The 21,447-nt window shown below is 41.0% G+C and overlaps 1 protein-coding gene across 1 annotated transcript; it reads left to right on the forward strand.

The window, feature by feature from the left end:
* The first annotated feature begins 1,066 nt into the window (after positions 1 to 1,066).
* Positions 1,067 to 20,306, forward strand: LOC131193979 (amine sulfotransferase-like). The gene is made up of 4 exons (XM_058174517.1): positions 1,067 to 1,214; positions 5,605 to 5,807; positions 10,914 to 11,037; positions 20,104 to 20,306. Exons 1-4 carry the CDS (start codon positions 1,067 to 1,069, stop codon positions 20,304 to 20,306), a joined length of 678 nt encoding a protein of 225 aa, XP_058030500.1.
* The last annotated feature ends 1,141 nt before the right edge of the window (positions 20,307 to 21,447 follow it).

The following is a 21,447-nucleotide window of genomic DNA, read 5'->3' on the forward strand; positions in this document are numbered from 1 at the left end:
GGAGACCATTGGTGAAATAGCCTGCCAGCTCTAAATGGTTGAAACAAAGGGCTTCTAAACTCAGATAATATGACACTCCACCTATGTATGCTTCTAGCATTAAGGGGGGGAAACCTTCTAATTCTCTTTTATTGCAGCCCTCTTATTATGGAAGAAACAGAGCAAAATGCAGAACTACTGATTTTTAAAGGGTGTTATTTCAGTTCAAACGTCATAAAACTTAAACATCTTGAGGCAATAGAAGATTTCGAAGTCAGGGACAGTGATATATTCATAACCACTTACCCAAAATCTGGTAAGTATTCAATAAAATGAGCAATGTATATTTACATTTAATACTGTAACTAAACTTTCTCTTTGGGAAGTTTCATTCTGCCCCTCTCTATGTTTTAAATAGTCCTTATTGTTGGAAATTATTCTGCAATTGGCAGATTTAGTAAGATAAAGGTTCTTGAACATATGTGCTAGTTGTTCCCGATTCTAGGGGTGGTGCTCATCTCTGTTTCAAAGCCGAAGAGCCAGTGCTGTCCAAAGACATCTCTATGGGCATGTGGCTGGCATGACTAAATGCCGGCCATATGACCATGCGACAAAGGTGCACGGAACACTGTTACCTTCCCATTAGGTGGTCCCTATTTTTCTACTTGCACTTTTTTTTATGTGCTTTTAAACTGCTAGGTTGGCAGAAGCTGGGACAAGTAATGGTCCCCATTACATGGCACTAGGGATTCGAACCGTTGAACTGCCACCCTTTCAATAGACAAACTCAGCATCTTAGCCATTGAGCCAAACAAAATGTATGCTAAAGGGCATACATTTTGTTTTCTCTTAATGATATTAAAATTCTTAAATATAACATTTGAGTTATGGTTTTAATAGCTATTCAAAAAAATCCAATTTTTCATGTTGTCTTTCCTTGGAGACCATTGGTGAAATAGCCTGCCAGCTCTAAATGGTTGAAACAAAGGGCTTCTAAACTCAGATAATATGACACTCCACCTATGTATGCTTCTAGCATTAAGGGGGGGAAACCTTCTAATTTCTCTTTTATTGCAGCCCTCTTATTATGGAAGAAACAGAGCAAAATGCAGAACTACTGATTTTTAAAGGGTGTTATTTCAGTTCAAACGTCATAAAACTTAAACATCTTGAGGCAATAGAAGATTTCGAAGTCAGGGACAGTGATATATTCATAACCACTTACCCAAAATCTGGTAAGTATTCAATAAAATGAGCAATGTATATTTACATTTAATACTGTAACTAAACTTTCTCTTTGGGAAGTTTCATTCTGCCCCTCTCTATGTTTTAAATAGTCCTTATTGTTGGAAATTATTCTGCAATTGGCAGATTTAGTAAGATAAAGGTTCCCCTTGAACATATGTGCTAGTTGTTCCCGATTCTAGGGGGTGGTGCTCATCTCTGTTTCAAAGCCGAAGAGCCAGTGCTGTCCAAAGACATCTCTATGGGCATGTGGCTGGCATGACTAAATGCCGGCCATATGACCATGCGACAAAGGTGCACGGAACACTGTTACCTTCCCATTAGGTGGTCCCTATTTTTCTACTTGCACTTTTTTTTATGTGCTTTTAAACTGCTAGGTTGGCAGAAGCTGGGACAAGTAATGGTCCCCATTACATGGCACTAGGGATTCGAACCGTTGAACTGCCACCCTTTCAATAGACAAACTCAGCATCTTAGCCATTGAGCCACTGCGTCCCTAAAACAAAATGTATGCTAAAAGGGCATACATTTTGTTTTTTCTTTTACATTTCTGATATTAGTGGATCCTCCATGTTGATGTCCTTCAATGAGTAAGGGAATTCTGCATGATTAGAGTCTTATTTACAGGAGGTTTGGAAAGTATTATAACCAAGTAAGGATTGCGGTGGTCTCTCATGAAGCAATGAGTCAGAAGCAAAGTTTTCGTTGGGACAAAGCCCAGAACAAAATCTAAGCCTTTCCTTTTATTAGGATTCTTACAGGAAAGCATTTGCATAAAAGACAATAACATCAGAAGGCACATACATCAAAGAGAGTCTATCAGAAAGCAATACATCAAACAAAATCTTGTATATCGATCATGTAGCAAAACATAGCAATACATCCTGTGACATCCTAACCTTGCATACCAATTGATCTTCACATAAAGGGATTCCTTATATCTTTGTGAGGAAGATCTTATCAAGTAAAGGAAATGGGATGTAAAACTGTAAATGCATCTTCACACCATAGAGGTAAATATCCTGCTCCTCTGATGTGACTTTAACATCAAAGAAGTTTCTACCTATGTGATTCAACTAGCTGGGAGAATCCCACGCTAATCTAGCACATAGGCGATCTCTCAGATGGAATCCATATGGCTATATTGCAACAAAGGATCTTCATTCAGGAGTAGGAAAATCCCACCCAGAAAGAAAAGATTTAACTCTTGCTTCCCTTTTTTTTGACCCAAGATAACTTTACTTTTCACCCCACCACTTCCTCTGTCTCACAATTTTAAGCCAGGAAAAAGAGGTCACTGATCTCTTGTATTCAGGCTTTTTAGACAATTTCAAGGATAGTTTTTTTCTGAAAAGGATGCTTTTTCTCTGGCTTTGATTTTTTGAAAGAAGAGATAAGGGGAAATGCTGGATTACATCTCAGCAGCAGATGGACCTTCCTTAGTTAGTCTCTTTACAAAAAATGCCACATTTCTATCTTGTGAACAGATAAATTAGATTATTTTGATTTCTTTTGGAATTCTGCAGTTGTGATTGTGGCCTGTGTTAGTTCTCCTTTCACAAATAAATGCCTCTGTTTTGGACTCTGAATCTTTGTCTGTGTCCCTGAGATAGACATTTCTTATTTAAAACATTGCTCAGACCTCATTGACTGCATGGTTCTCCCTCTGTCTTTAGTTTTTTACAAGGTTTTGGAGAATTTTTTTTGCTGTCACTTTGAACAAACAAGTCCCAAGCTCCATTTTTTCTCAAGAGCTCTAGAGTTGAGAAGAAGGAAAGAATGTGTCGAGGTAGTACCATGAGGTTCAAATTCAGTAATGCCACCTGCCACCTCTTTCCTTCCTTCCTTCCTTCCTTCCTTCCTTCCTTCCTTCCTTCCTTCCTTCCTTCCTTCCTTCCTTCCTGGGTGAAATGCTACTGATTCAGACCGGTTCACCTGAACCGGTAGTAATAAAAGCTACCGGTTCGGGCCAAGCGGTAGTAAAAAAATGCTACTAGTTTGGATGAACTGGTATTTCCAACTATCAGCTGTGCCACACGATTTAGATTCGCTAGAAAGCAATCGTGTATTATAGCAAATCTAAATTGCACGGCACAGCTGTTCTCCCCCTCACTGTTCTAATTATCTTAGAAAAGGCTTCTTAAGCCTCCTTTTTCAGCCTTGCACGATAGCGCCTGTGGTATGCATGTGTGCAAAGCACACATTTGACATGCACTGCGCATGTATGCTGAAGCACTCATTTATTTTATTTATTTATTTATATTTATTTATTTTTGTCACAACAATATACACAAGCATCACACAAATATATATAAAGTATATAAACATATATATGAGGAAATATATATGATAATATATATAATCTAAATTATGTAAATTATAATATAATAATATAATATATAGATATTATAGATATAGATATATATATAATATATATAATATTATAGATATAATATTATAGATAGATAGATAGATAGATAGATAGATAGATAGATAGATAGATAGATATAGATATAGATATAGATATAGATAATGGATAAGGTATTTTGTTGTTTTCAGAGGAGTGGAGAACTCTTCTTGTAAAATATTTCTGGACACGTTCAATTGTATTGATGTCAGTATTGATGTCATTTGGTGAGCACCGCACATGCATGGGCACAGCAAACCAGTAGCAGACTTCGGAGCATTTCACCACTACCTTACATCCTTCCCCTTTAAGAAAGAGGTCTGAAAAGAGCAAAAGAAATTATGTCTATATGAAATGAGCCTACTCTGTCCTACTCTGACGAGGACAAATAAGGGCCAGGATTTAGAAAGTAGCACATATGGAGGCATAGGTTTGATGTTGACAGCAGGAAAATTAGAGGTTAAAGGACTGGAGAAGTTGTGTTTGGTTAGAACCTTTCCTCTGTCAGCCCCAATGGTTAGATATGTAGGTAGATATAAGATATAGATATAAGGGCCGGGATAGCTCAGGCCGTTAAGAAGCCTGTTATTAGAACACAGTAGCCTGCAATTACTGCAGGTTCAAGCCCAGCCCAAGGTTGACTCAGCCTTCCATCCTTTATAAGGTAGGTAAAATGAGGACCCAGATTGTTGGGGGGGCAATAAGTTGACTTTGTAAAAAATATACAAATAGAATGAGACTATTGCCTTATACACTGTAAGCCGCCCTGAGTCTTCGGAGAAGGGCGGGGTATAAATGTAAACAAAAACAAAAAAACAACTCTGTCAACCCCAATAGTTACATCCATTTTCCTATCAGCCCCAATGGCTAGGTTTATTGCTCTGTCGGCCCCAATTGTTAGATCAGTCATTCTATCAGACCCAAGAGTCAAAACTATTGTCCTATCAACCCCAATGGTAGGTCCATTGCTCTCTCAATAACATTTGCAACATCCAAAGAAAAAAAGGGAGGTAGCATTCATTATTTAACCATCTAGATGAATTTCCAGTATTTTTAACTGTTATCACTTTCAAAATTGATACTTTTGTGACACACTTCTGAAGAAGCTTTCCCCTCTCCACACAAAGTCTTATCTTAATTAATAGTGCTTAGATCTTAATCTAGGAATAAGGAATCTGAGATATGAGAGGAGTGATAGAATCAGCATTCTTAAACCCCTGAACCATTGCCGGTTGAGATTAGCCTATAATTAATTTCATAGTGAAACAATTAGTAAAACAAAGTAGTTGCAATATTGAAACATATTCAGAACTCATATTCTTATTATCAGGTTAACTTATAAGTGCTCTTTTTATGAAACCAAATTTAGCTATCTAATGAAATATCAGTTTTACTTTGGATCCATCCATTTAGTTTCCCTCAGTTTTGAGGAATAAGTTGACAATTAACACAGAAATTGTATATCTGCAAAGTCATAATTAATTCATTTTCATGAAAGGAGGAATATTCTGTTTTATATAGGTCAAAAAAGAAAATATTTTAGAGAGCTGGCCAAGAGTGTATGCAGAATCAGAGACTTTTTTATGCAATTCTCAATATGATCTGGTAATATTCTTGCTTGCTTTAAGGCATTTCTGCGCTTCCAATGGGATATTTCTAAACATTAAATCAGAATGTGTATGTTTTTTTCCCAAGGTGAAACAGTCAAGTTCTGTTCTCACGCTTGAAGAAACTCTCTGAATTTAGTTGAAAATAAGTCTGACATCACAAAATATGCCTAGTGTTCTAATTAGCTTATTTTGCTCACAGTTCATACACGAATGATTCTATTGTTGATCTTAATTGATTCCTACTCTTTAAATCAGATGAAATTCAATTTATTTCTTCTCTTAGTGATATGTATTTGGTGATATAAGTAACGTGAAGCCTAGGTAATTTCCCTGACATTTAAAACAATCAATTTTCTTTTCTAGGAACTATCTGGATCCAGAATATTTTATGCTTGATTTTGTATGAAGGCCATCGGAATGGAACAGAAAATTTACCAATTCAGTCTCCATTCCTAGATTACAACATATACAATGTGGATATCGCCCAGCTCCCGTCACCTCGTGTCATCATGTCACACCTGCCATATTACCTAGCTCCCAAGACATTGAGAGCCAAAAGGGGAAAAGTAGGCAACTCTTGTTCTCCATTCTAACTTAATAGTGAATTACTTGATAAATAGTTAAGGATAAATATCCTTAATTTATGACCACTGTGAGGTGCTCTCAGAGCTAGCTTGTTTTCTTGCAGATGTTTCATTATCCTAACTAGGGAATATCATCAGTGCACTAAGGAGTGCTGTTTGCTAACCGTTTATATGCTGGTATCTTGCCTATCTGTGGAGGTGGAGTGTGGTCTTTGGTTGGGCTGTCTACTGATGGCTCTTTGGCAGTTTCTTGATTGGGGTATTGTTTACTTGACTGTTGGCCTGAAATTAATCTTGGAGTTAATCTATGCTATGTGTCTATTGATGGCTAATTTTTCAGAGTGCCAGACTTCTGGAAATTCCCTGGCATTTTAGGACTTGGCCTGGTCTCTTTGAAAAATAAATTTCATGATAATAGTTTCATGCTGTTAAAGTGACACGTGTGTCATGTATTAGTTGTAGTGGAACCCCATATCTTCACCGGGCATGCCATTTTATAATTTCATTCTTAGAACTAGTGCAGTCCATGTCATGAATCTTAAGTAAGATCAAACCTTACCTACTCCTATAATATGTAGATATTATACCTAGATATGTAGGTGATCATGATAAAAATATAAGAAATAGAGAAATCCTTGAATTTTTGTATGTAAGATTTTATGATAACTAAAGGGGAAAATGTCTTAATCTACAATTAGAGCAGAAAAATGCTATTACTTTTGCTAAAAACCAAAAAAGAAGAAAGGCAGAAATATGGGCATAGGAGTAGACTCTACATCCAGATATACCCCTACTAAAGGAACATTGAATACAAGAGAAATCTATCCCTGTCATAAGGGATGAAGAGGGAGTTAAAACAGAAGGAAGACTGTTAAGTGTGGATCAAACAAGAGGCAGGACTCACAGCTATACAAATGGCTTGTTAATTGCAAGCTGGTACAGGGAAAAAAACAGAGGCTGAGCCGTCCAGCAGCTCCCTTTAAGGGGAGCTGTTTGACAGCTCAGCTACTAGGCTCCTTGAATTTCCCTCATAGATGCAGGAGTCAATCAATTTAAACCTTCAGTCCTTCCACTTGGCAGGCAGACCAGAGGGTAGCCATAATTCTAGTCCCTGAGAGCTATTGTCTTTGCTGAATATGGAAACGAGGAGGGAAACCTTAACATAAACTGTTAACATAAAATAACATAAACTGTTTCAACTCCTACCCTCAAAACGACGCTATAGAGCACTGCACACCAGAACAACTAGACACAAGAACAGTTTTTTCCCAAAGGCCATCACTCTGCTAAACAAATAATTCCCTCAACACTGTCAGACTATTTACTGAATCTGCACTACTATTAATCGTTTCATAGTTCCCATCACCAATCTCTTTCCACTTATGACTGTATGACTATAACTTGTTGCTGGCAATCCTTATGATTTATATTGATATACTGACCATCAATTGGGTTGTAAATGTTGTACCTTGATGAACGTATCTTTTCTTTTATGTACACTGAGACCATATGCACCAAGACAAATTCCTTGTGTGTCCAATCACACTTGGCCAATAAAAAATTCTATTCTATTCTTATTTATTTATTTATTTATTTATTCAAATTTATATACCGCCCTATCTCCCGAAGGACTCAGGGCGGTGTACAGGCATTTAAAAGACATATAAATACAATATAAAACAATTAAAAAACTGATTCTAAAAAGCCCGTAAATTTAGAATTAAAATATCAAATAAAACCCAATTTAAAACCAATAATTTAAAATCTAGCTCAGCCCTGCACAATTAAATAAATACGTTTTAAGCCCGCGGAAGGTCCGGAGGTCCGAGCTGGCGAAGTCCGGGGGTAGTTCATTCCAGAGGGTGGGGCCCCACAGAAGGCCCTTCCTGGGTGTCGCCAGACGACATTGCAGCGCCGACGGCACCCTGAGAGACCCTCTCTGTGAGGCGCACGGGTCGGTGAGAGATATTCGGTAGCAGTAGGTGGTCCCGTAAGTAGCCCGGCCCAATGCCATGGAGCGCTTTAAAGGTGGTCACCAAAACCTTGAAGCGCACCCGGAAAGCCACAGGTAGCCAGTGCAGCCTGCGCAGGATGGGTGTTATACGGGAGCCACGAGGGCTCCATCTATCACCAGCGCAGCGCATTCTGGACTAACTGCAGCCTCGGATGCCCTTCAAGGGAGCCCCATGTAGAGAGCATTGCAGTAATCCAGGCGAGGCGTCACGAGTGCGTGGTGACCGTGCATAGGGCATCCGGGTCCAGAAAGGGGCGCACCTGGCGTACCAGGCGAACCTGGTAGAACGCTCTCCTGGAGACGGCCGACAAATGGTCTTCTAGAGACAGCCGTTCATCCAGGAGGACGCCTAAGTTGCGGACCCTTTCCATCGGGGCCAATGACTCGCCACCGATGGTCAGCCGGATTTAGCTGACTGTATCGGGATGCGGCATCCACAGCCACTCTGTCTTGGAGGATTGAGCTTGAGCCTATTTCTCCCCATCCAGACCCGTCGGCCTCCAGGCACCGGGACAGCACTTGATAACCGTTGGGGTGGTCCGGTGTGAAAAAGTACAGCTGGGTGTCATCCGCATACAGCTGGTACTTCACACGAAACCACTGATGATCTCACCCAGCGGCTTCATGTAGATGTTAAACAGAAGGCGAGAGGATCGACCCTCGGCACCCACAAGTGAGGCGCCTCGGGGCCGACCTCTGCCCCCGTCAACACCGACTGCGACGGTCGGAGAGATAGGAGGAGAACCACCGATAAACGGTGCCTCCCACTCCCAATCCTCCAACCGGCGCAGCAGGATACCATGGTCGATGGTATCGAAAGCCGCTGAGAGGTCTAATAGGACCAGGGCAGAGGAGCAACCCCTGTCCTGGCCCTCCAGAGATCATCCACCAACGCGACCAAAGCCGTCTCCGTGCTGTAACCGGGCGAAAACCGGACTGGAGCAGGTCTAGATAGACAGTTTCATCCAGGTGCAAGGAAATTGATATGCCACCATACTCTCTACAACCTTAGCCGCGAAGGTTGGAACGACGATAATTACCCAAAACAGCCGGGTCAGGGCGGCTTCTTGAGGAGGGCCTCACCACCGCCTCTTTCAAGGCGGCCGGGAAGACACCCTCCACCAAAGAAGCAGTCGTAATCGCCTGGAGCCAGCCTCGTGTCACCTCTCGAGTGGCCAGCACCAGCCAAGAGGGGCACGGGTCCAGTAAACACGTGGTGGCATTCAACCTACCCAACAACCTGTCCATGTCCTCGGGAGCCACAGGGTCAAACTCATCCCACACAATGTCTATTCTATTCTAACCTTGAGCCAAGGTTTCCCTCCTTATTTCCATATTCAACAAAGACAATAGCTCTCAGGGACTGGAATTATGGCTACCCAATAAGAAGTCTAAAGAAGAAGTTACCCCACTCCCATGGGTCCAAGAGATGCTGAGAAAATCAGAGTTCAAGGAAAGGCAGATGAAAGGCATCAAAGCTTTTGAGGACTTTTCAAAAGCTATCAGGCTGGAGTCTTCATAGAGTCCTTTGTGTTGCCCTCAGATGTAGGCTCTTGGTCAAGCTGTACATTTACAGCACTGAAATACAAGAAGACCTTTTCCATTGTTCTCTGCAGCAAGTGCGATAAAGTCTTCAACTGAACAAGATGATGAAACTGTATCTGGAGATTTGTCTTTTTTTTAAAAAAAAAAAGGTTGAATGAAAAATCACTACATAGGCTGACCCTTTAAAACACAGGATGATTTTGAGCCAATTACTTTATCTCAGTATTCTCGAATGCATGGCATGATAGTGAGAATAAAATGTGAGGGGCATAGAATACACTTTATGTCATCTTATACTCTTAGAGGAAAAGCGGGATAAAAATGAAATGTTTAAAGGATTTAGATAATTCTTACAAGAATATATTTCAGGACACTTATAACAAAAATAAATGTATTTATTGTAGACTAGCTGAAAACCCGGTATTGCCCAGTTATAGCCAGTTCTCCTCCCTCTGTGTGTATTTCTCTCTCTCTCTCTCTTCTCTCTTCCCCCCTCTCTCCCCCCTTTCTGTATCTCTGTCTGTGCCTCTCCCCCCTCTCTCCCCTGTCTCTGTGTGTGTCTTTCTCTGCCCTCTCTCTGCATGTCTCTCTTTCTCTGTCTCTCTCCCCTATCTGCCCCCTCTCTGTGTATCTCTCTCTCTGTCTCTCTCTCTTTCCCCCTCTGTATCTCTCTCTCTCTCTCTCTCTCTCTGTGTGTGTGTGTGTGTGTGTGTTTTCTTTGATTCTGATTTGAGGCATAGGGCAGGCCATGAGACACTCTCACAGTGCTTTGTGCAGCACAGAGAACTTTAGCGCAATTTGCAATGGGGGAGATGGGTTCTCATCCTCCTCCTGGAGCCCATTATGATGTGGAGTGACAATGCGATCCTGCCCCACTTGCCCCTAGCAACAGGACGTGACTTACAGCTCTGAGCCCAAAGCAGCAGGAGGGCTGCCTTGAGTGCAAATGTGGTGCGAAGGAAAGTACAGGGTCACTTCGCTCCTGCACTAAGGCTATGGCCATCACCTTGCCATCCCCCCCGTCCCCCCCACAGCTCTTCAGCCAAGCATGGTGGGCATGAGCTCCAACCAAAAGTGGCAGGAGACAAAGGCTCCCTTGAGACAAAAGTGGCACGAAGGCAAGTATAGAACTGCTCCGCTCCTGCACTAAGGCTCCGGTGGCCCTCCTCCTCCCCATTCTCCTCTTGTGACCCTTGGCTGGCTATGGTGGGGCAGGGAGGGTGCACCATTACCATGGCAACTCCACTGTGCTGTAGAATCCATTTTAAGGCTGTACAGTAGAAGCCATTTTAAGACACAACAGGCTGTATCTTAACAGAACACACAATCCGAGGGGTGTTAGGGGTGTCTTACCCCCACAGTATTTGTTTCCAGAGAGTAAGTCATCTGTGTATCAACTTTGGTTGAAATTGCTCAAGGCATTCAGAGTTATGCTTGAACATACCTACCTAACCTAACTAACTACCTACATACATACAGCCTTTTTTATATAGATCATACATATAAATATATATATATATATCTTGCAGGTTATTTATGTGTACCGAAATCCAAAAGATGTTATGGTTTCCTCTTTTCATTACATCAACGCAATGAAAAAAATAGAAAAATCTGATTTGGAGCCATTTATGCAAACATTTTTATCTGGAAAAGGTAAGATGAAAACAAGATGTTTGTGACAATGCTGGTTTCCTAGTGCATCCTGTTGGAAGAAATGTCCAGCTGGGTTCAGTTCCAAGTGGGGAGAAAGACACTGGAAACATGGAGGCTGTTTGGAAAGAAGGTTTAATGGTGGACAGGACCACATGGTTTGAGGTCCTAGGCAATTGAGTACATGGGTGAGAGAGAGAGAGAGAGAAAGAGAGAGATTTATACCCTCTCTTGGGCTTTGAACTTGCTTCTTGTTCCTGTGGCAAGGGCATGAATTCTGATTGGTTGTCAGGCTCCCATGAGGCTGCGCAGGGGAAACTTTGTAGGATGTCCTGAATCCCAAGCTTGGCTGAATCTTGCTGGGTGGTGCAATCTTCACAAGTACCATGTGGTGAGATGGGTAGAGGGCTAATCCTATTATGTCCTGAGGGTGAAGGTGTTTTGTTTTGTAGATAAGCTGGCCCAGCCTTTTGTCTTGTAGATAGGTTAGCACCAAAATATCTGCTGGGGGGGCAGGAAGCTTAGCCTCTGAGTTTATGTCTTTAGAAATATGTTTCTTCTTTAGGGAAAATATAATATTCTGCCTTTTTAATAATTCATTCTTCTAAAAGATGGGTGGGTGCTAACTTCCTACAATTCCTTGGAGTTATTGACAATAAGAGCACCCAGTTTGGAGCAATTGAGCAAAGAGGATACAACTTCAGATCTAATGAATTTGAAGTGTTTTCACCCTCCAATGAGCTCCCAGGCTAAATCTCATGTTGCAAAATTATGTCTCATTGGTTTCTGTGGAAAGACTCATGAAAACTCCAAGGTCTTTAACGGGATGGGGTCGTCTGTAAGGTAATGTCCATCTAGTATGTACTTAGTTTTAGAGTTCTTTTTCCTATATGTAAGACTGAGCATTTGCTGGTTGAAATTTGAGCTGCCAATTTTAGACCAAGCGGTTAGATGGTCAAGGTCGTTTTGAATGATAGAAGTGTTGTCTGTGGTGTTAAATAGTTTGACATCGTCAGCAAAGAGAACACAATTACTTGAGATATGGTCACAAAGATCATTAATGTATAGAATAAAGAGTGTTGGTCCAAGGACGCTGCCTTGAGGAACGCCACTCTTGACAGGAACAGGATTTGATAAAGCATTGCCAATTTTGACCACTTGTTGTCTGTTAGACAGAAAAGCAGATATCCATTTGTGGAGGGGTCCTGAGATGCCATAGGATGTTAGTTTAAGGAGAAGTTTATCGTGTACTACTGAGTCAAAAGCTTTGCAGAAGTCTATGTAGATTGCATCTATTGATTTGCCTTGATCTAGATTTGAAGTCCATATGTTTTTGCAGTGGAGAAGTTGTAAGTTACATGATAACTTTTCCTGAAACCAAATTGTTTGTTGGAGAGTAGGTTGTTAGTTTCTAAGTGTGAGGTAATGGATTGATTGATGATAGATTCCATGACTTTGCAGGTGACGAGCAAAGGGAGATCGGTCTGTAGTTTTCGACTAAGCTGGGGTCTCCTTTTTGAAGATGGGGATGACTGTGGCTAGTGACCAAAGTTTGGGAAGAGAACTGGTAGTGAAAGCTTTATCAAAGATAATACTTAGGGGTTCAGCTATATTAATGGAAAGTTTTTAAGAAATATGCACATAGACCATCAGGTCCAATAGAAAGCGATGGTTTTAAGTTGTGAAGAGCTTTACCAACGTTGTCTTCTGTGAAATCTATATGAGTTAAATCATCATAGTCATTGCTGGTTCGTTTGTGGAATGTTGGATATGTGTTATCGGAGTTAACAAAAACTGAGCCAAAGAAAATGTTGAAGAGGTTTGCTTTGACTGTTTCGTCATTGCATTCTTTGTTGTTAGAATCTTTTAGTGGTGGGATGGATCTTGAATCTTTAAGTTTACTGTTGACAAAATTATAAAAGGCACGATTGGAATTTGTGCGTAGAAGGTTTTCTTCTTGCTTGGTGTGGTAATTTGTGCATTCAGTTTTATTTGGTTGCATATGTTTCTGTAACGGTTTCTGAAGTTTGTAACATAGCCTTTTTGTTTCTTTTCCAGAGGATTTTTTTTGATTGAAGCTTTTTATTGATATGGGTAGTTTGTTTTCTTGGACATGGTAGTCATTCGTGGTACATATAATTTAATGACTCTATTGATTTCAAGTAGGAAGATTCTATAGAGGTCATCAGCGGTTATGCAGGTTGCAAACAGATTTTGCCAGTTCAGAAGTGAAAGATCGTTGTTTATAAGGTCGTAATTGGCTTTCTTGAAGTTGTAGTTGGGAGTTCTGGTGTTATGACGATTTAAGTATGGACGATATTGAGACGAAAACCAATCATGCAGTGGTCACTGTTTGAAAAAGGTTCTTTAATTTGTAGTCCGTAAATTGAGTTTGGATTGTTGCAGAAGATGAGGTCAAGGCAGTTGTTGAGTCTTGTATTGTTAGTTACAAGTTGTTCAAGACCTAGGTTTGTAACAGCGTTGTATAGTGTAGTATGGATTGGGTCAGTTGAACATTCATTGGTTGTCCAGTTAATGAGAGGTAGATTTAAGTCACCAAGGAAGATAAGAGGGTATGAGCAAGAGGTAGTCCATGTTAGCATTGAGGTTAGCATATTTATGGGTAATGTCATAGTCGGGGCTCTGTAGCATAGTAAGAATCAAGAGTAGTGTCAAGGGATAGGTCGCATACTATAGTTTCAGGAAGAGAGTTTATGTGCTACTTGGATATTTTTAGATTCAGTGTCTTTTGTAAAGATAGCCACTCCACCACCTCTTCGGTTTTCCCGATCTGATCGATAGACTTGATATTCTTTGTTTGAGATAATGGAGTCAGGAAGGGATGAATTCAGCCATGTTTCGCAAACAAAAATGATATCAAATGTGCCACTGTTTAATAAGAGGATAAATTCAGGTAATTTGTTGACTATGCTTCTTGCATTTATCAATGTGCATTTGAGATCTGATATGATTGGTGTTGAAGAGGTAAGGCGTGCATACCTAGTTTGGGTGTTAGTAGGTTGGGGTTGTGGACAATAGATGGTTGTATAGATGGTTGGATGGTAGTTTGGGTGTTTGGATGGATGGTTGTTTGGATGGCTGGTTGGGTGGATTGTTGGGTGGCTGTTTGGATGGCTGGTTGGATGGCTGTTTGGATGGCTGCTTGGATGGCTGCTTGGATGGCTGTTTGGATGGTTGGTTGGATGGCTGGTTGGATTGTTGGTTGGATGGCTGTTGGTTGAATGGCTGGTACGATGGTTGGTTGAATGGATGGTAGGGTGATCGGTACTTGATTGAATACTGGGATGGCTGGTTGATTGTTATGGGTGATGGGGGGTTTGGAGGTGATTTTTTGATTGCAGGTTTTATTTTTTATGCAATCAGCATGGTAGTCGATGTATAGGTTGGATTCACCATTGTCTTGTCTTCTTTTAAGTTCTGTGCGAAGTTCACGAGAGCGTATCCTTTGTAGAAAGGATAGGTCAGGACGTGATCTAAGTTTACTGTAGGTAGGGTTGGATTTAGCAATTGAGTTTATAGTCTTTATGAATTTGCGTTTACTGTCCTCATTAGTGCATATAACTCTACAAAATCTTGGTGCTGTTGTCCCATCGCTGTTTTTATATTCTGGTCCATCTCTGGAGACAGCAATTATTTCATTTGGGGAGATGGTTGATGAATTATAATTTCCAATGATGTTGTGAATCTTATTGATATCTGGTTCATTTGTGTTTTCAAGTCCAAATAATATTGCATTATTTATTTTTTGTCCTCTCTCCATTGCATCTCTGATTAGTTGATTAGTAGTTGTTTGTTGTTTGGGTTGTGTTGTATTAATTTGATGTCTAGGTTGAGTTGTAAGTTGTATATTTTGTGGTGATAGATGAGTTTGGAAGAGATTTAGATCATTAGAGTTTTCATTTTTTAGTGTTGAAATTTGTTTTATCAAATCTGTGAAACTTTGTTCAATAACTGATAGAATTTTTTTCTAAGTTTTGTTCAATATTTTGAATTCTTTTTTCTAGGTTTTGTTCAATATTTTGAATTCTTTTTTCTAGGTTTTGTTCAATAGCTTGTAATCTTTTATCTATGTTTTGTTCAATAGTTGTTAATCTTGATTCTAAGATTTTATCAGCGTTTGATTTTCTGGCTGGCATAATGATGATCTTTCTTATTCCTTTGTTTTATTTATTTATTTATTTATTATTATTATTTATTTATTTATTATTATTTATTTTAGTAATGATTAAGTGTCTGTCACTTAATCAATTATCTTTGATTTTATATCTGTCTCTTTAACTTTAAATGGTAGTCAATTTGGCAGTTGCTATGGTAATGGGGAGTCACTATGGTAACAGTGAGATTTGGCGGGAAATTTAAAATGGTGAGATAGGGTGGTTGAAGAAGCTTCTTTACAGGTGGCTGTAATGGCGGGAGATTCAAAAAGTCAGTAGAGGCCGGGAGACTGGAGTCTCCTAGGAACTCACCAGTAGTCCTGCAGCAGTCCTGCCGATTGGGGGATAGGCTGATTAGGGTTGTTGTAAATGTTGCTGGGCTTTTATCTCCTTGGTGGGAAATTTAAAGTTTGTAGCAATGAGGGAGGGCGATGATGGAGGGCGGTGATGGCAGCGGTGCGACTCACGTTAGCGGCAGCGGCAGTCCCGGGTCTGGTGGGGTGGCTTTAGTGGTTTCGGGTGTCTCCAGCCGCCTTTAATGCGGTAGCGGTGGTCTCGGGTCTGGCGGCGGCTCCGGCGGCACAAGCGGCAGCGGCAATCCCGGGGCTGGCGGCAGCTCTGGCGGCGGCTCCGGTGGCACTCACGGGGCTGGCGGCGGCTCCGGCGGCGGCCCGCGGCACAAGCGGCAGCGGCAGTCACAGGGCTGGCGGCGGCCCGTGGCGGCACAAGCGGCAGCGGCAGCCACAGGGCTGGCGGCGGCTCCGGCGGTAGCGGGCGGCTCCAGCCTCTTTCAGTCGACGGCCTCACGGCTGCGGCAGTCCAGGCTCCGGCGGTCTCCGACTCTTCGCCCACCGCCTGAGTCCTCAGCAGCCTGGAAGAACCTCGGCAGCCTCAATCCTCGGCAGCCTGGAAAAACCTTCGGCTCTGGAGTATCGCCAGCAAAGAATCTTCGGGGAAACTGCTCTCCTAAGAGCTCAAAAGAGCCCTTTTACAGAGAGCATTTCTCCGGTGCAACCTCCCTGGTCGCCATCTTCCGGAAACCAGATCAATCAATCGCCCAAATATAAAACTTTAGCAAAGCCAATGTATCTTTGATCTGTTATTTAGATCATAGGCACTAAACTCTGAAGCCCAAAAATGCCCAACAGATACCAGTAGTGAAAGCCTGCACCAGTATCTTTGATCCATTGATCCATTTGATCCACTTTGATCATCCTTAGCTATTCCAGTGTTTAACCATCTTTCCACTCTCGAAGCAGGCAAGATCTATGTTAGTTTGTTCTGGGGAGAGGCATAACATAACATAATAACAGAGTTGGAAGGGACCTTGGAGGTCTTCTAGTCCAACCCTCTGCCCAGGCAGGAAACCCTACACCATTTCAGACAAATGGCTTTCCAACATTTTCTTTAAAATTTCCAGTGTTGGAGCATTCACAACTTCTGGAGGCAAGTTGTTCCACTTATTGATTGTTCTAACTGTCAGGAAATTTCTCCTTAGTTCTAAGTTGCTTCTCTCCTTGATTAGTTTCCACCCATTGCTTCTTGTCCTGCCTTCAGGTGCTTTGGAAAATAGCTTGACTCCCTCTTCTTTGTGGCAGCCCTTGAGATATTGGAAGACTGCTATCATGTCTCCCCTAGTCCTTCTTTTCATTAAACTAGACATACCCAGTTCCTGCATCCATTCTTCTTATGTTTTAGTCTCCAATCCCCTAATCATCTTTGTTGCTCTTCTCTGCACTCTTTCTAGAGTCTCAATATCTTTTTTACATCGTGGCGACCAAAACTGAATGCAGTATTCCAAGTGTGACTTTACCAAGGCATTATAAAATGGTATTAACACTTCACATGAACTTGATTCTATCCCTCTGTTTATGCAGCCCAGAATTGTGTTGGCTTTTTTGGCAGCTGCTGCACACTGCTAACTCATATCTAAATGTTTGTCCACTAGGACTCCAAGATCCCTCTCACCGTTATTACTATTGAGCAAGGTACCACATATACGGTACCTGTGCATTTTGTGTGGGTTTTTTTTGCCTAAACGTAGAACCTTACTTTTTTCACTGTTGAATTTCATTTTGTTAGTTAGCGCCCAATGTTCAAGTCTGTCAAGATCCTTCTGTATCTTGAGCCTATCTTCTGGAGTGTTGGCTATTTCTGCCAGCTTGGTGTCATCTGCAAATTTGATGAGTTCCCCATCTATCCCCTCGTTCAAGTCATTGATGAAGATGTTGAAGAGTACTGGGCCTAAAACAGAGCCTTGGTGTACTCCACTGCATACTTCCCTCCATGTAGATGTAGTTCCATTGAGGACTACTTGTTGAGTGCGGTTGGTCAGCCAGTTACGAATCCATCTGGTGGTGGTGCTGTCTAACCCACATTTTTCTACTTTATCTAGTAGTAGGTTATGGTCTACTTTAGCAAATGCTTTACTGAAGAACAAGTAAATTATATCGAAAGGATTCTTCTGGTCCACTAATTTTGTCATTTTGTCAAAGAATGCAATGAAATTAGTCTGGCGTGATCTGTTTTTGACAAACCCATGTTGGTTTTTGGTTATTATTTTGTTTGCTTCTTGGTGTTCGGTGATTCGTTGCTTGATTATCTTTTCCAGAATCTTCCCTGGTATTGAGATCAGGCTGATAGGTCTGTAGTTTCCTGGATCTGTTTTTTTTTCCTTTTTTGAGCTACATCAGCTCTTTTCCAGTCCTCTGGCAGTTCCCCTGTGCTCCAGGATCTTTGAAAGATATACTTCAGTGGTTCTGAGATCTCGTCTGCTAGTTCCTTCAGAACCTTGGGGTATAATCCATCTGGTCCTGGTGATTTGAACTCTGAAGTGAAAATGGAGCAACAAGGGCAGCTTCACCCTGCTTTTTTCTCTCTACTCACCCTCACTCCCCCTCACAGCCAGCAGCTCCTCCCACTGGTTCTCTGAGGTGAAAATCAAATATTCTATTCCTGTGATGGCAACCTGTGGAATGGAGCTCTGTGGGCACACGAGTGTTGCCCTAGCTCAGCCCCAGCATGAATTCATGTGCCGGCCAGCTGATTTTTGGGCCTTCTGGGCCCACCAGAAGTTGGGAAATGGGCCTTTTCTGGCCTCTGGAGGGCTCTGAGGATGTGTGGGGAAGGCCGTTTTCACCCTCCCCATGCTCCAAGAAAGCCTCTGGAGCCTGGGGAGGGTGAAAAATGGGCCTACTGGGCTCATTGGTAACCATTTTGCTATTGTGTGTCAAAAGCAGGGGGAGCACACATGTGGGGTGGGTGGGCACGACCTCCCCTGTGCTCCCCCCGCTTTTGGCATGTGACGGCAAAAAGGTTAGCCATCACTGTTCTATTCCATTCTGTCTGTTGTGCACTCATATTATCTCTGGGGGCGGGAAGAGGATCAGCTCAACTTCCATGGCCTCAGTTCTCTAAGTCTTTCAGGGTCATTCTGGCTTGGTAGTTCTTTCCAATGAGGGTTTTCCCTTTATCATCCAGATTTTGAGATGCAGCTTTGAAAAAGTGCTGAATCAGACTAATAGGTTGGAGAGAGCAATTTATTTATTTATTTATTTAGAAATTTTATTTTGCCACCTATTCGCACAAGGCAACTCAAGGCGGCGTACATGAATATAAAAATATTATATATATAAAAAATAAAAATAATAGAAGAAAATAATAAAATAATAAAATAGCCCCCCCCCCAGTTTTATTTATTTAGCCTATGGCAAATACATGGAATTATAATAGTTCAAATGTTAATGTCCAGCCCACCCAGCCATTCAAGGACAGGGTGGTCTATGTTGAAAAAATCAGACATTAGGCCGGTATAAGCTCTTCATGGACATTCGGAGACAATGTGGTGGATATTTTGTTGAGGTGCACGACAGTCACACTGAGGGGTAGAGAGAAGACCCCACTTAAACAATGTTGGGTGTGGATCCAGTTCAGAGTTGACCAGTGCTGTTGAGAAAGATCAAAACCTGGCATCTTTTGTGTATAATTGTCTACATATCTGCCTGTGTCTGGGAGTTCAGCAGCCCATTTGGCTTTCCATTGTGTGTTGATGTCAAAGTTGTTAGACAGCTGTTGAGTGAGTGCCAGAGAGGGCTTCCTGGATTTAAGCCTGCCAATTGATAGATGAGGAAGATCGGTGTGCACAGGAAGAAGTGGGTTTCTCATAATTTTGTTGTATTCCCACCCCCAGTGACAACACATCTCAGAAGCTATTTAATTGGCTTCACCCAGCTCTAGGTTCCCCAGGCCTATTGGCAGCACCAGGTCTTCAGTGCCTTCCTAAAAGTGGAATAAATGGTATGAATGGCTTGAGTCTAGAAATAAAGGAAAAAAATAAAGGGGAGAAATTAGAATGTACAGAATGTATTAGAAATGTATAATATGTAAATAATAAATATATAAGAATATAGAAAAGTAAAGCTATTAGTATTAGATAATTTAATGTAAATAAAGAAAAGGGGATAAGAAAGAAACTAAAATAACAAATGTGATTTGGAGGCAAAGGTATAAAAGTGAAAGAAGACCACTAAGAAATGCTGTTTAAAAATAGAGAACCATTTACTTTTATTCATGCTTATATATCTCTTTCTGCTGAAAAATTATTCAAGGTAATGTATTATTATGAAACCTCACTTGTGACTATTGCTGAGTCCAAAACCAGTCTTACTTACTGACTGATGAATGACTGTGCAATGAGAGGATAAAGATAGCATTTGAATCTTGTGGAAAGACAGAACAGCGGTTCCAGAAATTGTATCAGATATGCAGGGCTAAAGAGATGACCATCACTGGCCATGATAGGACCATCCGACAGGACCATCAATGCTGGAGTTCCTTTCAGGAGAACACACTCCAGGCTAGGATCAATAATTGGATTTTGTTTCTTTTTCATCAGGAACGGTTGGAGACTGGAAGAATATTATGACAGTATCTCAAAGTGAAAGGTTTGACAATATTTTTCAAGCACATATGAAGGATATACCTCTCAAATTCATCTGGGATATAAAAGAAATACCACCCACTCAGCATGGCGAGCTGCAGGAACCTTCCCAGGAGGAAATGGAAAAGAAATGTACAACACAACTAAATCATGTGTAGTTTAGACCTATGCATTTTCTGTATGCATATGCACCACTTCCTATGATTTATCACCCCAAATGAGTCAGGATAAACCATAATGATTTCATAAATATTTTCCAAGCCAAATGAATACTTTTAATTCTGGGAGAAATTTCTTTTGCAATGAGAAGGGAACAAAGATATTAGATTAGTTTAGAATTCTTTATTGGCCAAGTGTGATTGGACACAGAAGGAATTTGTCTTTGGTGCATATGCTCTCAGTGTACGTAAAAAGAAAAGATACATTCGTTAAGAATCATAAGATACAATACTTAATTATAGTCATCAGGTACAAATAAGCAGTCAGATCATACTAGGAAACAATCAATATAAATCGTAAGGATACAGCAACAAGTTACAGTCATAGAGTCGTAAGTGGGAGGAGATGGATGATAGGAACAATGAGAAGATTAATAGTAATAGTAATGCAGACTTAGTGAATAGTTTGACAGTGTTGAGGGAATTATTTGTTTAGCAGAGTGATAGCCTTCGGGAAAAAACTGTTCTTGTATCTAGTTGTCTTGGTGTGCAGTGCTCTATAGCATTGTTTTGAGGGTAGGAGTTGAAACAATTTATGTCCGGGATGTGAGTGATCTGTAAATATTTTCACGGCCCTTTTTGACTCGTGCAGTATACAGGTCCTCAATGAAGGCAGGTTGGTAGCAATTGTTTTTTCTGCAGTTCTAATTATCCTCTGAAGTCTGTGTCTGTCTTGTTGGGTTGCAGAACCAAACCAGACAATTATAGAGGTGCAGATGACAGACTCAATAATTCCTCTGTAGAACTGAATCAGCAGCCCCTTGTGCAATTTGAGTTTCCTGAGTTGGTGCAGAAAGAACATATTTAGTTGTGCTTTTTTGATGACGTTTGCTAATATGCTAATCAACAAACAATTGTTGCTTAAATGATGAAAGAAAAACGCTTTTGGAACAGCACCTTTTTTCTTGGATATTCCAATTTTGTATTAATTGATTTTAAAAAAAGAGATGATGTTAGGGAAAAACTACTCAAGAGGTAACACATTTGATTATATACTTAAATTCAACAACTGTAACTAGTACCCACTGATACTGTTGCATGGGCTAAATCAGGTTTTGCTATCGTTCAGTAAGTTTAAAAG

The sequence above is a fragment of the Ahaetulla prasina genome, chromosome 1 (assembly GCF_028640845.1).
Source record: "Ahaetulla prasina isolate Xishuangbanna chromosome 1, ASM2864084v1, whole genome shotgun sequence".
NCBI lineage: Eukaryota > Metazoa > Chordata > Lepidosauria > Squamata > Colubridae > Ahaetulla > Ahaetulla prasina.